The following is a 17,513-nucleotide window of genomic DNA, read 5'->3' on the forward strand; positions in this document are numbered from 1 at the left end:
GAAGAAATGTGCACAGTCGAACTGAGCCATGGAGGAACAAGCAGATTGTACATACATACATGCATCCAACATGTCTACAAGCTACCTACCTCCATTGTGTGTTGTGAGTCACTTCCATCCAAGTCTGGCATAATAGTTGAACATTGGACTTCAGATAATCTTGCGTCCCTTCACTGTTCCATAACTCATAACTTTCACAACTGAATTCATGTGTTTCACGGTAAAGTGTCATATATTTTTGGCAGAATTACTTTTATTGCTTTGAAATTAGGTTCCCATCTTTTCCCTCTAAGTGTCACTTAATGGAGTTTATTGTGTATGGTACTCCAACTCTGTTTTCCTCAGAAGCCATCTGGTTTTCCCTGTATTGACTGATGCATATGTTCTGTTATAGGAGATTTGACCTGGTAGCCAACAACCTTCTCAACTCTATCAACTCTTTTTATTTTTGTGGTAGTTTTCCTCAATGATCAACTAACAATTAATGTACCATATTTTATTATGTTTTCAATTCCCAACATTGCTCATCAGATTTGAGGGTATTAGGATCATCTCCTTAGGAATATGTTCAAAGTGCAGATTCAGTGATCAGCCCAAAAGCTGTGATTCATTAGGTGTCTCTACTTTTAAAAAAATATTTATTTGAGAGGCAGAAATGGAAAAAAGAGAAAGGAAGAAAGGGAGAGAGGGAAAGGGAAACAGGAAAACAATGAGCTTCAATCCACTGGGAGCTGGGAACTCAGTTCAAGTCTTCTGTGTGGCAGTCACCTAACTACTTGATCCCTCACCACTTCTTCCCAGGGTCTGCGTTAGCAGGAAGCTGGAGTCAGGAGCTGAAGCTGGGTATTGGTCCCAAGTTTTCTGATGTCTGATGTGGGATGTGGGCATCTTACCTGGAGTCTTAACTGCTAGGTTAAATGCTTACCTTGGTGTCTTTCTTTTCAACAGACGCTTCAGGCAAGTCTCATGGAACTAAGGTGTGTATGATTTTAGGAGCTTCTTTTCTTTATCGCTTACACATAGGAAATAATGTCAAGAGCATGCAAGGAACGTATATGTGGTTTGTAGAGATACAGAAGAGTAGATAAAAGCATCTTAGGTACACTCTCTATATTAGGGTGCTGACAATCCAATGGGAGAAGCTCCACACACCTGCCTGTAAATAAGAACTACCCATAAATCTGCTGAGCATGCATGTTTCCAAACTCCTTCCAAGACCTCCAGAATCAGTCTCCCCAGAAAATGACTCGCAGAAGTCACATTTTATGTGCGATCCTGGGGTGATTCTTAAGTAGTCAAGTTGGTACTATTCAGAAAAAAATGTGCTGAGCCTCTGTAAGGTTTGGGAAACCCAGCCTGGAAATCGAGGGAGCCCTGCGATGGGCCTTACCTGAGAGCACTGGCCATAAAGAAACAAGACTTGGGACACAATATCTTGATCAAGCCTCACAAGGAGTTCCTTCTTGGGTGCATGGAGGGCCACGGCTCCATAGATTACCATGACGTCAGTCTTGGTGAGGCTCTTTTTCCCAGAAAAAATGCCCTGAAGAACAGGAAAAGAAGATACAAAAAATGTAACTGTGCACTAATCTTGTAGACCACTGAAGGGGTTCAGAAACAGGTCTGGGATGAATAAAGTTAGTCTAAAAGCAATACATTCTTGTCCAAATGTGAGCGGCCAGGATGGTATTGTGGGCTTATTGGTCCTTAAGAGAGATAATGGTGAGGCATTTTTGATATGCAGTCATTCGAACCTTGCTTCCATCAGGGAAGCAGAGGATGTGCAAAGGAAGCTGCTCTGAAAGCCTGAGCAGCTGTTCGGGAGACAAGGCTAGGTGCACACAGAGCTCATTATGAACTTCCCCATCAGCATGAGTGACAGGCAAAAAGGAGCAGACTTGTTCTATAGCTCATCATCCTGCAGGGTCTACACTTGGACAATTCTGACCTGGAATAGGACCTGGAGGCAAGAGTAAGTACAATAAGGAGAAAAGGTATTCACTAAAGTGATCAGTGGCATCTGCCCTTGCAGCAAACAAGGGCTTTGGAAGGGATTATTGTTTTTACCTTACATCGATTCATGAAAAACTTTTCCTGATCTTGGAATGTTTTAAGAACTTTTAAAACAATATTCAAGTGGTTCTCGGCACAGTATCCTAATATAGATGCTGTTCCCTAAAATCAAAAAAGGCATGAGTTTTCAGTTTAGTCATTCATTCATTCAATAAATGTTTATTGAGTATCATTATGTCCAGGCGCCCTTCTGGGTGCTGGCAATACAGTATTGGGCAGAATGCACCACCCTGCACTCCTTAAGCAGTGTGTAACTTGGGGAAGCAGCAGGGAGGCAGCAGGAAAATGAAACAAGTAAACTCATAAATTTGTAAATGTGTAACTAGTATGCCAGATGGTGATATGTGCTACAGATAAGGTCAGGAAAATGCCAACTGGGCAGGGTTGGGGGCAATTTGCAATTTAAAGATTTATTTATTTGAAAGACAAGGTTGGAGTTGAGAGAGAGAGAGAGAGAGAGAGAGAGAGAGAGAGAGAAAATCTTCTATCTACTGGTTCACTCCCCAAATGGCCACAATGGCCAGGTTGGAGTTGAGAGAGAGAGAGAGAGAGAGAGAGAGAGAGAGAGAGAGAGAAAATCTTCTATCTACTGGTTCACTCCCCAAATGGCCACAATGGCCAGGGCTGGGCTGAGCTGAAGCCAGGAGCCTGGAACACCATCCAGGTATTCCACGTGGGTGGCAGTAGGAAAGCACTCTGGCAAGCTTCTGCTGCTTTCCCAGCTACTTTAGCAGGGAACTGGATGGGAAGTGGAGCAGCCAGGACTTGAACTGGCACACAAATAGGTGGTGTATTGTGGAAGCAAGATTTGAATCCAGCTCATCCATGGCTGGAGTTGGAGCTCTCACATTACTTTAGTGAGAGCCTTGTTTAGGAGGTCAGAGAGAGTTACGCTTAGCGAGATTAAGAAAGTCAGGTGTGCCACTTTACTCATCCGAGATCATTTGCTGAGAGATATGAGGGAATGGGGTATACATTCAAGAAATCTGTGAGAACGTGGCATGCATGCATCTGGAGGTTTTTGAAGCTAACTATTTAAGGTTTTTGAGCTGTAGGCACACAGGGCAAGTGACACTGAGGGGTATCTTTTCCACTTGCTAGTCTAGAGGACATTAGTTAAGTTTTAGGAATTTGGTTAATACCATCTACATTATTAGTAACCATTTTGTTAATTGATTCAGAAAAGTACTAACGCATATGTTTAGCTAAGCTGATCTAGCAGAATGTGAGAAGTAGCTATTAATAAACATATTGCTATAGTTTGAGTTTATATCGGGAACTTAATCCCAAATTTCATGTGTTGGAAAGTTAATTCCAGTATGCATATAAGAGTGTTATTTGGAGGTGTGTACTTGGGGAGTGAGCAGGTCCTGAGGGCTGAGCTCTCATCAGTGGGTCAGTGCATTCACAGAGCTTTTTCATGAAACTGAACTCTCTTCGGCTTGCTTGCTCCATCTTGCTGTGTTGGAACTCAACAGGAAGGGCCTCACCAGAGGCTGAACAGATGCAGGGCCATCTTTCCAGCCTCCAGAACTGTAAGTCAAATAAGCCTCTTCTTTTTCAAAACACAAAACAACAAAAACCACCTGCAGCTAACTAAAGGAGGCATGAGCTTCATAGTTAGTCTTTCAGCTTGTGAAACCTCAGGCCTTGAATGAGAGCCTTGTTGTAAACTTACGAGGTTTCCTACCCTAGCAGAACTAAAATGGCAACTAATCTGGTGGAAATGATGGTAGAAGCAGTGTCAAGAGTAAAGAACAACACTGACAGGGAGAAAAAGAAATGTTATAATATCAGAGCAGTAAAGTCTTGTGTGGCTTTAATGTGTGAGAAAAGCCCCCGTGGGGCTGGCGCTATGGCATAGCTTAAGATTCCACCTGCGGCGCCGACATCCTGTATGGCTGCCGGTTCATGTCCCAACTGCTCTACTTCTGACCCAGCTTCTTGCTATAGCTTGGGAAAGCAGTAGAAGATGGTCAAGTCCCTGGGCCCTGCACCCATGTGGGAGACCCAGAAGAAGCTCCTGGCTCCTGGCTTCGGATTGGTCCAGCTGAACCAGCAGATAGATCTCTCTTTCCCTCTCTCTGTCTGTAACTCTGCCTCTCAAATAAATGAATCTTTTTTTAAAAAAAGAAAAACCCCTAAACATGTCAGAAGTTCTGAAAAAAAAGTAACACTACACACTACAACATTTTTACTGGGGGTCCTTATTAGCCTGGAGATTTTTTATTTTTGTTTTAAAAAATATATATCCTATCCTTCCTCCAGTTACACAGGCCCTCCAGCCTAGCTTAGGGGAGGGAATAGGGAAAGGAACTTTGCAAAACCTCTTACATTTATCTTCTCTCTAGATTAAAAACCAGTTTTCTCTAAGGTTTCTTTCAGCTTGTAAATTCCATGATTTTGGTGTTCTTGATCACATTTTAAATTTGCAAGGCCAGATCAAAATATATCAAAGATACTCAAATGAAATAAGCAGGAATAGAATTCATTTTGCAATATTTTCACAAGATTGGTTTAAAAATGGAATGGTGATAGTTAAACATGGAAGGCTCATTTTTTTCTGAAGAATTCTGTTGGGCTACACTGAATGTATTCATGGGTAATTCTGGTTCTGTCAGACTTCTTCATAAGGGCTGTCAGAGGTTTTATGGATGGGATTCACTGTCCTCATTACATGGGGAAATTGAGGGGAAGGGTTCTCACCTGTCTTGGATCGCCCAGTTGGGTGGGAGCAATCAGAAACTCTTTAATCTGTGAGCTCACGAAGTCTGTATTTTGGCAGGAGGCTAAAGTGGTTCCTAAGGCTTTCCAAAGGAATTTCTGGAAAACAAACACCAGGATTTTGAAGGTTGGAGATGAAAAGTGGAAAGAGTTAAAAATAGTCATCTGGAGGATGAAATGGGGATGATGTAGCAATTGCTTAAAAACCAGGTACCTTGAGCCGGATTCCCTCCTGAAAATGTTTCCTTCTCCTAGTTCTATGCTCCACCTATGCCCTTCCTCTGTGCCTCTCTATCCCTCTGCCCTACCATTGTAATTCCTTTCCCTCTCTATCATAAATTTTTATTTTCTTATTTGCCTTTATGCTCAGAATTTGAATTTTTGACTATTACACAGTTGATTACACAGTTCCTGGTAGCTAATAAGTGCTTAGCAAATGTTTACTGAATTTCACATTTTACACGAATTTCACATTCATGAAATGGGTTATTTTGAAGATGGTTTTGATTTGCTTTCTAAGACTCAAATAACTTATGGCCAGAGGAGGTCAGATTAGTACCTCTGTCTAGAATCTCCATCTTGTCACATGCAAGAGAGAAAACTGGTTGGTGGACCACTTCCAGGACTCTGCATGTCTGAAGGATGGCTCATTGTTGACCACAGGGGAAAAATGCAACAGAAGGAAAAGCAATACATGTAGAAACAGATGTGGTTTAATGAGTTTAGAGTGCACAGTCACATGATTTGATCCTACCTTTATGCCCCTCTCCTTACTATGATGTGTTGCAGCTCCTTCCATCAACAAAGGAGCTGTTTTTCCCACCCTTGATTCTGGGCTGACCTTGTGAATTGCTTTGGCTGGCATGGTCTGGCAAAACTGGTAATGCCAGATCTGAGCCTGTGTCTCAATAGACATTGCATATTTTGTTGCTCCCACCAAGACAGAAGCCTCAGCTAGCCTGCTGGAAAATGAGAGCCCACAAAGAATAGCGATCAGCTGTTCTAGTTAAGACTATTATAGACCAATTAATCTCTAGTATACCCCATGAACCCAGCAAAGATGAGAATGATAGGTTTAACAGCAGCAGTTAGTTAAAGTTTAGGCAACCTGGAATTCTTCTACCCCTGCAATGTAACCCTACCGCTTTAACTGTTAATCATTGTTTGCAGGATGCACCTGTTGCATCCAGACCAGCACGCACGCTAAGACTCCACCCCGTTTGCGTATCTGATTGCGGTACCACCCCCTTGCTTATAAAAAGAGACGCCGGCGAGAGCTCGTTTTTCTACCACGTGAGATCCTCGGACGCGCCGTTGTGCGATGTGTTCTTCCACTGTGGACCGGTTTCGGACAGACCTGCTCTCCCATCCTTGGGCAGACCTTCCTAATCATAGGTACCATTTTTGGTTTTTCTTTACTCTCTAGTTTATGGGTAATTCTATGGCCCACTCATGCTGGGCATTTCTCAATGTGGAACAGCCCTTCCTAACAAATAGTATTTTTTTCTCCAATTTTTAAATTTACATGAGGTGAACAAATTTCGTGTATCTCATATATACAGGTTTAGGAGCATAGTGATACTTCCCACCCTACCCTCTCTCCCCCTTCCTTTCTTACTCTTTTAATTTTTACAATGACATACTTTGAGTTAATTTTTATAATCATAACTGCCTAGTATTTATCTTTGTGGGAGATAAGAAACTGGATTTAAAAATGGCTATTTTCATTGCCCACATCAAGACTTTCCAACTGACCCCAACCCGAATTATCAGCCTACAAGTTTTTCAGCAAATAGGTGGCTGTTTTAAGTAATTAGAGGTAATTTCTTACTCAGAAAAAGTTAATTAGTACATTAGTACATTCTTTACTCTTGTTCAATGCAAGGATTGAGAGGTATCCAGGGAGCTCATTGCTTAAATGCTCTGCCTACCCATGCTACCCTTATCTTGAAGCAAATCTTGTGGTCCTGGAAGCTGTTAGTTGAATGGTATCATGCAAGATTCATGATACCTAGAACATGAGCGACTGCACACCAGAAGTTTTCTATGTTGTGCCTTTAAGCTTGTAGTACAATCTGGAGAATGGCTACTCTACAACAAATTAGGGAGTTAATCAGTGAGGGGAGAGTTGAAGGTTGACTACAAATAATTTATGGTAGAAACAATATTGAGCTGCTTCTGCAGCTCCTGTTGCCGCTTGTGTGCTCATCCCGTGTGGACCTGGTACCCCTTTTGTGAAGTGGCAGCTGGAGAGACTCTGGTTCTCACCATGGCCCACAAAAAGTTCAAGGAAGGAGTCAAGACTGAGAACAACATTCATATTAATTTGAAGGTGGCGGGGCAGGCTGGTTCCATGGTGCAGTTTAAGATTAAGAGGCATATAGTAAACTGATGAAAGCCTATTGTGAACGACAGGGTTTGTCAATGAGGCAGATCGGATTCCGATTTGATGGGCAGCCAATCAATGAATCAGACACCTCACAGTGAAATGGAGGCCGAAGATAAAACTGATGTGTTCTAGCAGCAGACGGGCGCTGCTTTACCCCAGAACTCTGTCCTTACAGACCAAGAACACATTCTCAACTAGAAAGCTGCAGCTGGCTTCCATCACATCCTGACAACTACAGTATAGTTTTCTCTATTCTTTCATTTCCCCCCTCCTCATTCCTTTATTGTACATAAAGTGACTAGTGTATGTGCACAAGCATATTGGATTTTTTTCTTTTTTTTTTTTTTTAAATAAATGGCCAATGGTATGTTTTGATTGACACCAAATGGGAATGGAATGGGGGAAAAATGTGAAAATATCCCCTTTTTCCATTAGTGGCATGCTCATTCAGCTCTTATCTTTATATTCCAGTAACTTCTTTTGCTCTCATTGTTTTAACAAAAAAATAAAATATAAAAATCCTGGCATACCTTGTTTGGAGAATTTTAACGTTTTTCATTAATGATTGTAAAACCAAGGACAATTTTTAAACTTTTTTTGTACATAGCTGTTATATGTAGGGCAATCTGTCTTTAGGTAGGAGTAAATTACTCTTAAAAAATGAATCCTAGGTAGTTTTCCCTTCAAGTCAGTTGTCTGTTTATATAAACTTCTTGTTAAAAAATATTGAAACTGATGAGACTTAGGAAATATTTTTCCAGAAAAATAAATTAATGATATTAACCTAATATGGATAATGATCAAAACTAATTTTTATTTTTTAAATTGGGTTTATGCCTTGTGCTAGGCATTTCACTACAAACTTTTTTTTTTTATTTAGTTATTTGAGAGGCAGAGTTAGAGTTACAGACAGAGGGAGAGACAGAGAGGTCTTTGATCTGCTCCACTGGTTCATTTTCCAAATGGCTGCAAAAGCTAGAACTGGGCTGATCTGAAGCCAGGAGCCAGGAGCTTCTTCCGAGTCTCCCACATGGGTACAGGGGCCCAAGGACTTGGGCCGTCTTCTGCTTTCCCAGGGCATTAACAGGGGGCTGGGTCAGAAATAGAGCAGCCAGGACTCGAACTGGCACTCACATGGGATGCTGCTGCTGCAGGCGGAGTCTTAACCTACTATGCCACAGTGCCAGCCCTGGCTATGGACTTTTTATATTTTAATTCATTGAACTCTTAAAACACTAAAACCCTCAGAGGTAGGTATTCGTTCTGTTTTAAAGAGTAGTGTATGGGGCCGGGGCTGTGGTGGAACAGCTGAAGCCACCACCTGGGGCGCTGACTTCCCTTGTGGGCTCTGGTTTGTGTCCTGGCTGTTCCACATGCAATCCAACTCGCTGCTAATACACCTGGGAAAGCAGTGGAAGATGGCTGGAGTCCTTGGGTTCCTGCCACCCACATGGAAGACCCTGAAGAAGCTCTCGGTCCTGGCTTTGGATCAGCCAAGCTCCAGCCATCGCAGCCATTTGGGGAGTGAATCAGTGGATGGAAGATCTATTTTTCTTTTTTTCTTTCCTTCCTTTCTTTCTTTCCTTCATTCTCTTTCTAACTTTCTTTGTCTCTGTCTCTGTCTCTCTGTCTCTTCCTAACTCTAACTCTCGCTCTGTCTCTTTCTAAGTCTCTCTTTAACTCTCTATCTCTAACTCACTCTGTGTCTCTAACTCACTCTCTGTCTCTAACTCACTCTGTCTAACTCTTTCACTCTTTCTCTCTCTCTCTCTCACTCTCTCTCACTCTCACTCTCTCTCACTCTCTCACTCTCACTCTCTCACTCTCCTCTCTCTCTCACTCTCCTCTCTCTCTCCTCTCTCTCCACTCTCTCTCTCTCCACTCTCACTCTCTTTCCACTTTCACTCACTCTCTCTCTCACTCTCACTCTCACTCTCTCTAAGTCTCTCTCTCTCTCTAAGTCTCTCTCTAAGTCTCTAAGTTTCTCTAAGTCTCTCTCTCTAAGTCTCTAAGTCTCACTCTCTAACAACTCTAACTATGCCTTTCAACCAAATAAATAAATCTTAAGATATTAGTGTATTGATGGTCCAGAGAGGCTAAATAATTTACCAAGGGTTACATTAGGAGAAAGCAGCAGAAATTGGATTCAAATCCCATTTGGGATAGATGGCTACAAGGTAGTGGGATAATAGAGAGCCTGGGAGGTAGAGGAATGGGAGAACTGGCTTTTGTGCATTCTTTTCGCTCTAAGCCTTTGTTCAATTACAGTGGGTTGTTTCTGGCAGTCTTGAAAGCTTGGCTGACTGGGAAGTGACATCAGTGGACATTTAAAGCAGGGCTATAGCAGAGACTGCTGTCTGCCTCTCAGTGTCCCTTTATCTTCCTCCTCTAGAGCACAAACCCTGTCTTCCTTGAACACAGATATGACCATACGAGTACATTCTGGTTAAATGCAAAGTCATACAATATTTCATGAAGTGGCCTTGAAAGAAGGTAACCCCCTTTTCTGACTCTGCCTCCCTCCTTTTGGTTTAACTATAGACAAGATGGAGCTTGAACAGATGCTGTGGATCACAAGGTGGAAGCTGAGGTCCCAGCTTAGCTTAAAAACCAACCTTCTCAATGGAGGTGTTGCTGTAACTGCCCATTTGCTGGTTGAAGTCCTGACTCAGTTGAATAGTCCAGGCTGTGTCATTGATGTTCCACAAAGATTCTTTGAGCAGCTGTTGTGGGAAGTGGAGGGCAGGCATGAGTGTGATAGTTTAATGTCTTTATTGGTACTTTCTTGTTGGCATATATTTTAAACAGTTAAATATGCATTAAATGGGTCTATTCCCTTCTCTGTAAAGTAACTAATTACTCTGGAACTTTCCCTTTCAGTTTATATTAAGTCATTTTCTAATATGTTCTAAATTTTCATTAGGAGTAAGATGTACAGAATGTGGGGAAATAACTTTGTGTAAGTGCCTTCCTCTATTTTACTCTTTAGTGAAAATTGAGATTGAAAAATGAATCCAGTATGAAACTTAGTTTTCAAGTTTTGATAGATTTAGAAAAATGTTGCTTACCAATCAATGTTTTGTTTTTTGTTTGATTTATATTAAACACAGGATGGAGTTTTGGAATACAGAACTAAATATCTCAAAGAACCAATTAGAAGTACAGGAACATTGCTGCAAATTTCAACTCTTAGTAACTAAAGATTCTTGGTTTCACCAATTGTTTGAACCAGATTCATAATCAATCCCCTGAACCCATATCCTTCTCCATTGAAGAATAGATTAAAAAAAAGGTGGTCTTGTCTTTTTGGATGACAAAATCATAGCAATTTTTAAAATACTATTTCTCCTATACATTATCTATTTTAAACTTAGAAAAATCACAGATTGCCAAAGCCAATGAAAGAATTTGAATTCATTTTCTTAATAGGAGCTCACTTGGTGGTCCTTTAAAGAAAAGAAATAGCTTGTAAATTTAAGGGAAGATGTGTACAGATGGTTTCAGAAAACAACTAGACATACATTCAAGATTGAATGAGGAAAACAAATTGTTCTCAAAGCTTCCTTCTAGAGAAGAAAAATAGCTACTTTGAAATAGTAGCTAGGGTGGGCATTTAGCCTAGTGTTAAGGTGCCAGTTAAAATACCCATGTCCCGTATCAGAGTACCTACATTTGATACCTGGATCCAGTTCCTGACTCCAATCTCCTGCTAATGTGGATATAAGGAGGTAGCAAGTGAAGGCTCAAGTAATCGAGTTTCTACTATCCATCCAGGAGGGAGACTAAGTTTCCAGAGCCTGGCTGTGGCCAGGTCCATCCCTGGCTATTGTGGGTACTGAGGAGTAAACCAGTGGATGGGAGATTTTTTCCTCCTCTTCTGTCTCTTTTGAACACATTTTCTAAAAATCTCAAATTGTAGCAAGAGAAAATAAGGTAGGAATTTGGGAGAGAAGGAGATGGAGTTTTTTTAAAAAAGGCAAATAATGAATATGGAAGGAGAGGTAGATCTTAGAATTGAGGACCAATAGACTAGTCATTTTCAGATGTTAAATTGGGTAAGAATCACTCTTGGGGATGACAGTCCCCGGAGATCCTGATTATGGAAGGGGTGGTGATAGGAGGTACAGGAAGTGCTGGTGGGAGTCATTGAAAATGGACAATTTTTGGCCATAGATACTTGCTATGTGGATAGCTTATTAACTGAACCTGCCATATTAAAAGTTCTTTGGGCACAGCCTCCTTGGCCTTCTGTAGACTGCTGAAATTGAAGTCTCTGAAGCTGATATCTAACACCCAACTGCAACTGGTCTTTTCTAGGGTTTGCCTTTGCATATGGCACTGTTTAGTTGTAAAGATAAAACATGTTATGAGTTAGAGAAGACCTTCTAGAAAAAGGATGTAGTGTGTCCTTTGGTTTTCAGAAATTGTGGAAAAGACAGAAAAAGACGAGAGGAAATAAAGTTGTATTTAGATGCATAGAAGTGGAATGTACATTAACCTATGTTTCTTGATGTGAAAGCTAAAAGAATGGTTGTAAGCAGAAGAAAAACTAGAGAGGATTTAAAAAAAATTTCAGTTACTCCTATTTTTTTCTTAAGATTTATTTATTTGAGAGGCAGAGTTACAGAAGAGAGACAGAGTGTGCACTCTATCTGCTGGCTCACTCCCCAAATGGCTGTGACAGCCAGAGCTGGGCTGATCCGAAGCCAGGAGTTTCTTCCAGGTCTCCCACATGGGTTCAGGAACCCAAGGACTTGAGCCATCTTCCACTGCTTTCCCAGGCTCATTAGCAGGGAGCGGGATTGGAAGTGGAGCAGCCGGGACTCGAACTGGCGCCCATATGGGATGCAGCACTGCAGGCAGAGGCTTAACCTATGCCATAGCACCAGTCCAGTAAGTGAAATTTTCAAAACTATCTTAAACTTAATTGAAGATTAAAGATTTTAAAATTATAGTGATTTTTCTAAAGATTAATTTGAAAGGAGGACTTACATGGGGGCATAGATAGAAGAGGGGAGAGATCTACCTTCCATTTGTTGGTTCACTCACCAATGGCCACAATAGCCAGGGCTGGGCCAGGCCAAAACCAGAAGCCTGAAACTTCATCCATGTCTTCCACATGGGTGGCAAGGGCTCAAGTACTTGAGCCATCTACTGGTGCTTTCCCAGGTGCATTAGCAAGAAGCTAGCTCATAAGTGAAGCATCTGGGGCTGGAACTGGTGCTAATATGGGATGTTGGCATCCCAAGCCGCAGCTTAACTCACCGTCAAGTTTTGGTGATTTAAAGAGTAATCATTTCTGTATTTACTGTTCTTCAGAATCTAGTTCTCTTTTGCTCAAATGAGTAACCTCAGCTAACTGTGACCCCGTAATCAGTGATTAATATGGAAGCCGCCATTACCTGAAGCAGCATGGTTTCCCACAGCACGATACTAGCATTCTTTCCTAGAAATAAAAATTGGTTTGATAACTGCAGATAAATCAAGACTCAAATTCTCTATTGTTGGGTCCCCAGAGGATGCTGGAGTTCCATTTCAGGCATTCTTCCTGCCCAGAATGGTTACTGGAGGTGAAACTGTCTATATGGAGAAATTTAGAGTGCTAAATCAATCTGTGATAAAAACCTAAGGTTTTTACTAATTTCAACATTGAATGCTGAAATGATCACTAAAATATGTCTCCCATGAATGAGGAATAACTTTGTAGAGTAATACCAAATGAGAACTTTCCAAAATACAGGAAGACCAGAGCAAACGTGAAAATTCCTGCTCCGAGTGTTTCCTGCCAGGTCTTCTCATAGGATGAGAACACATAGGAAAAGAACACAAGGAATCTAGAAAGAAAACATAGCTGTCTGTTGTGCCTATCTTTTGTTTTTTAATTGCCTGATGTCTTTTTAGAGAAATGGTGCACCATTTCTTCATGTCCTTGCCTCCTTGAACAAAGATCTGACCCTACTTCTTCATACCTTCCAGAGGCTGCAGGAGCTCAGGGAAGCGTGTTTTCCATAGATCTACCAATTTTGGGTGGATTATCTCAGGCATTATCTTCAAAAGTCCTATTGCGCCAGCCCCACATAATTTCCCTAAGCTGGCAAGTATGGATATTACCTGTATGACAGAAGACAAAACAGTCATCAATTCCAGGCATTTGAAAGACCAACTACCCTTTTATGTACTGTTACGGATGCCTTTGATTTCTATATTGGAAAAAAAAATTTTTTTTTGACAGGCAGAGTGGACAGTGAGAGAGAGACAGAAAGAAAGGTCTTCCTTTTCCGTTGGTTCACCCCCAAATGGCCGCTGTGGCCGGCGTGCTGTGGCTGGCACACCACACTGATCCAAAGCCAGGAGCCAGGTACCTTCCCTGGCCTCCCATGCGGGTGCAGGGCCCAAGGACCTGGGCCATCCTCCACTGCCTTTCCGGGCCACAGCAGAGAGCTGGACCGGAAAAGGAGCAACCGGGACAGAATCTGGCACCCTGACTGGAACTAGAACTGCAGGCAGAGGATTAGCCTAGTGAGCCGCGGCACCAGCCTATATTGGATAATTTTTTTTCTTTTTTTTTTTTTAAGTTTTATTTAATGAATATAAATTTCCAAAGTACAGCTTATGGATTACAATGGCTTCCCCCCAATAACTTCCCTCCCACCCGCAACCCTCCCCTTTCCCACTCCCTCTCTCCTTCCATTCACATCAAGATTCATTTTCAATTCTCTTTATATACAGAAGATCAGTTTAGTATATATTAAGTAAAGATTTCAACAGTTTGCCCCCACATAGCAACACAAAGTGAAAAAATACTGTTGGAGTACTAGTTATAGCATTAAATAACAGTGTACAGCACATTAAAGACAGAGATCCTACATGATATTTTTAAAAAATTGATTAATTTTGTATGCAATTTCCAATTTAACACCAGGTTTTTTTTTTTTTCATTTTCAATTATCTTTATATACTGTCCCCACTTTAAAACAAAGTTGAGACTTAGACATCCCTTCCTCTTATTTTCTTTTTCTGAGGATAAATGTGAAAATATATGTAGAAATCGCCAACCAAAAACAAATAGAACCAGCACTTAGATATATGTATCTATTAACTAAATCAGGGCATGTGAAAATCATGTTAGGATAATTTTTATGCATTATGGTCACAGGGAGAGAAAGGAAATCTATTCCATAGACGTGGAATTGTTTGCTGGTAGTCTTGGAGAGATTCTGTCTATGCTTATTTTATTATTTATTTATTCACTTTAATAAGTGAATAAGAAAATAGTTTTGACAACAATCATTAGTGTCATTAATACAACAGAATATTAATTCTGCCACTTTAGTGTTTGTTTTGGTTTGGAACTGAATTATCCTTATCCGCTTACATTTATTTCATCTTGGTTTTTTGTAACTTACCAGAAGCCTGGCCAGGAGCTGCTGTGGTGTAGGAAGTTTAACTAGAAAGAGAAAACAAGGTTCATCATCACTGTTGAATAGAAGAAAAAAAAAAAAAAACAAAAAAACTCAGCTTGGAATTGGGTGTTAAGATCAAAGCATTATAGCCTTCCGGGAAATGAGTCTCTCATAAGAGAGACATTTTACTTCCTTAATGAATAAGGAATGTACAAACCCGTTCCTGTAGAGATGACAAGTGCTGTGGACTCCTTGACATTTTGCTTCTTTCTTTCCTCTGCCATAATCAGAATTCTGATGATGTTAAATAGGTGCTCCAGAGTTCCCGTGTATTCCATAGGTACCACGAAAGTCAGGATTCGTGGCCACAACACCTGTGGACAACAAGAGGAAAATGCAAGAACTGCTTATTCTCTTATCTCTTTGGTCCTCACTGCATGTTTCCCTCTGGTTCAGAATCTTGCCTCTCATCTGCTATCGTTTTGCAGCTCAGACCAAGTGAAAATGAAATCATTCAATAAAATCTCTGCTAGTGCACTCATTTTCTGGTGCCAGGTGTAGAGTGTCTTGGTCAGTGTTTCTCCCAGGTGTTGCTGGGCAATTCTTTGTTGTGAGACACTATTCCAGATGCTGTGGAATGTGTATAGGTCCTGGGCTTTTCTCACCGAGTGCCTGAGTTCCTCATTTCAATGTGAACCAGAATGGTTCTACATAATTCCCCTTATCCCACGTTTACAGTGGGACTGCCCCAATTGAGAAAGATTGGCAGAGGACAGCATGTGGGCTGCTGCCGTTCTTGGAGCTTCAGGCATTGATCTTCCCATTCTAGAGGTCTGAAACATGTCTACACATTTCTTTATTCAGTATATCTCATGACCCTTGGAGAATGCACTGTCCAAATGGAAACCTTGGTTCAACTTGGATTCTTCCTTTCTTTGCTTGCTTTTTTTTTCTTAAAGATTGATTTATTTATCTGAAAGAGTTAGAGAGACAAAGAGATCTTCCAATCACTGGTTCACTCCCCAGATGGCCACATCAGCACATGTATCACATATGTATTATGATTGGATAATGTAATTGAGATCAATATGCCATGCTGAAGCCAGGATCCAGGAATTTCCTCCAGGTCTCCCACATGGGTGGCAGGAGCCCAAGCACTTGGGCCATCCTCTGCTACTTTCCCAGGTCATTAACAAGGAGCTGGGTCAATAGTGGAGCAGACAGGATAGGATCTGGGCCCATATTGTATGCTGGCATTGCAGGTGGTGCTTTTGCCTACTATGCCACAATGTTGGCGTCTTTGGCTCTTTCTTCATATCTGTGTTTAATCACCAAGCCCCCCCCCCCAGTCCTTATTTCATAGTAAGATTAATTCCTATGATTGTGATGCTGCTCCAGGTCCTAGGAGTTGATTGGATCACGTGTGTTGTCTCTGCTCTTAGTTGACTCACATCAATTCAATGAGTTCCTGTCATTTTCAATGTTGAGCACTTAAAATTTTTATTGGTTCCTCAACCACAAGACAACAGTTTGGTGTTTCAGGCCCTTTATTTTATTTTACTTTACTTAATTTTTTTTTTTTTTGACAAGCAGAGTTGACAGTGAGAGAGAGACAGAGAGAAAGGTCTTCCTTTCCCATTGGTTCACCCCTCAGTGGCCGCTGTGGCTGGCATGCTGCGGCTGGCGCACCGCACTGATCCGAAGCCAGGAGCCAAGTGCTTCTCCTGGTCTCCCATGCGGGTGCAGGGCCCAAGGACTTGGGCCATCCTCCACTGCACTCCCAGGCCACAGCAGAGAGCTGGACAGGAAGAGGGGCAACCGGGACAGAATCCGGCGCCCCGACTAGGACTAGAACCCAGTGTGCTGGCACCGCAGGTGGAGGATTAGCCTTTTGAGGCCCTTTAGAGACTGACCTTAGACAATTGCTTGATGACTTACTTCTGAATCAAAGGTTTTTAAAAAGTCAAACAGCCTTTCCTTTTATTTGAAAGGTGAATGTGATGGTAGTAGTGGTGGTGGTGGGAAGGCATCTTCCAGCTGTTGGTTCACTCCCCGAATGCATGGGATAGCTGAGGCCAGGAGCCTAGAACTCAATCCTGATCTCCTACATGGGTGGTGGGGACATGTGAGACATCTTCTGTCTCCCCTGCCATCAGGAAGCTAGATAGGAAGCAGAGTAGCTGGAACTCAAACCAAACTCCAATGTGGGATGCAGTCTTGCCAAGTGGTATGTATGTGTATGTGTGTGTGTGTATATATATATATATATATATATATATATATATATATATAAATTTTTTTTTTAAAAAGGTCTGCTACCTAGCATTTTTCTTTTTGAATTTACTTGTTTTGGGGGCTGGCACTGTGGTGCATAGGTGATTCCTCTGCCTGTAGCACCGGCATCCCATATGGGCACCTGTTCTAGTCTCAGCTCCTCTTCCCATACAGCTCTCTGCTATGGCCTGGGAAAGCAGTAGAAGATGACCCAAGCACTTGGGCCCCTGCACCCACATGGGAGACCCAGAAGAAGCTCCTGGATCCTGGCTTCAGTTTGGTGCAGCTCTATTAGTTGCAGACATCTGGGGAGTGAACCAGCAGATGGAAGATTTGTCCTTCTTTCTCTCTTTCTCTGTGTCTGCAACTCTACCTCTCAAATAAAATCTTTTTAAAAATTTACTTATTTTTGAGGTAGATTCACCGAGAGAGACAGAGGTCCTGCATCCCCTGGTTTACTTCCCAAATGGCTGCAACAACCAGAGCTGGGCCCCCATTTGAAGCCAGGAGCCAGGAGCTCCCTTCAGGTGTCCACACCACTGCAGGGGTCCAAGCACTTGGGCCATCCTCCACTGCCCTCCCAGGCCTTAGCAGAGAGCTGGATTGGAAGAGGAGCAGCCGGGACATGAACCGGTGCCCATATGGGATGC

The 17,513-nt window shown here is 41.9% G+C and overlaps 1 protein-coding gene and 1 pseudogene across 1 annotated transcript in view; one reads left to right on the top strand and one right to left on the bottom strand.

Annotated features, from left to right (window-relative positions):
- Positions 1-17,513, bottom strand: part of MROH2B (maestro heat like repeat family member 2B) — a 62,338-nt gene that overhangs the window by 22,535 nt on the left and 22,290 nt on the right. Inside the window, exons 14-21 of the mRNA XM_062212011.1 lie at positions 14,807-14,963; positions 14,593-14,633; positions 13,156-13,297; positions 12,589-12,632; positions 9,802-9,909; positions 4,780-4,896; positions 2,068-2,175; positions 1,391-1,543 (exon numbers count right to left, since the gene is read on the bottom strand). Coding sequence (XP_062067995.1) covers positions 1,391-1,543; positions 2,068-2,175; positions 4,780-4,896; positions 9,802-9,909; positions 12,589-12,632; positions 13,156-13,297; positions 14,593-14,633; positions 14,807-14,963 — 870 coding nt within the window. The remainder of the gene's footprint in view (positions 1-1,390; positions 1,544-2,067; positions 2,176-4,779; positions 4,897-9,801; positions 9,910-12,588; positions 12,633-13,155; positions 13,298-14,592; positions 14,634-14,806; positions 14,964-17,513) is intronic.
- Positions 7,067-7,384, top strand: LOC133774686 (small ubiquitin-related modifier 2-like; annotated as a pseudogene).

This window comes from Lepus europaeus, chromosome 15 (genome assembly GCF_033115175.1).
Source record: "Lepus europaeus isolate LE1 chromosome 15, mLepTim1.pri, whole genome shotgun sequence".
In the NCBI taxonomy this organism is placed as follows: Eukaryota; Metazoa; Chordata; class Mammalia; order Lagomorpha; family Leporidae; genus Lepus; species Lepus europaeus.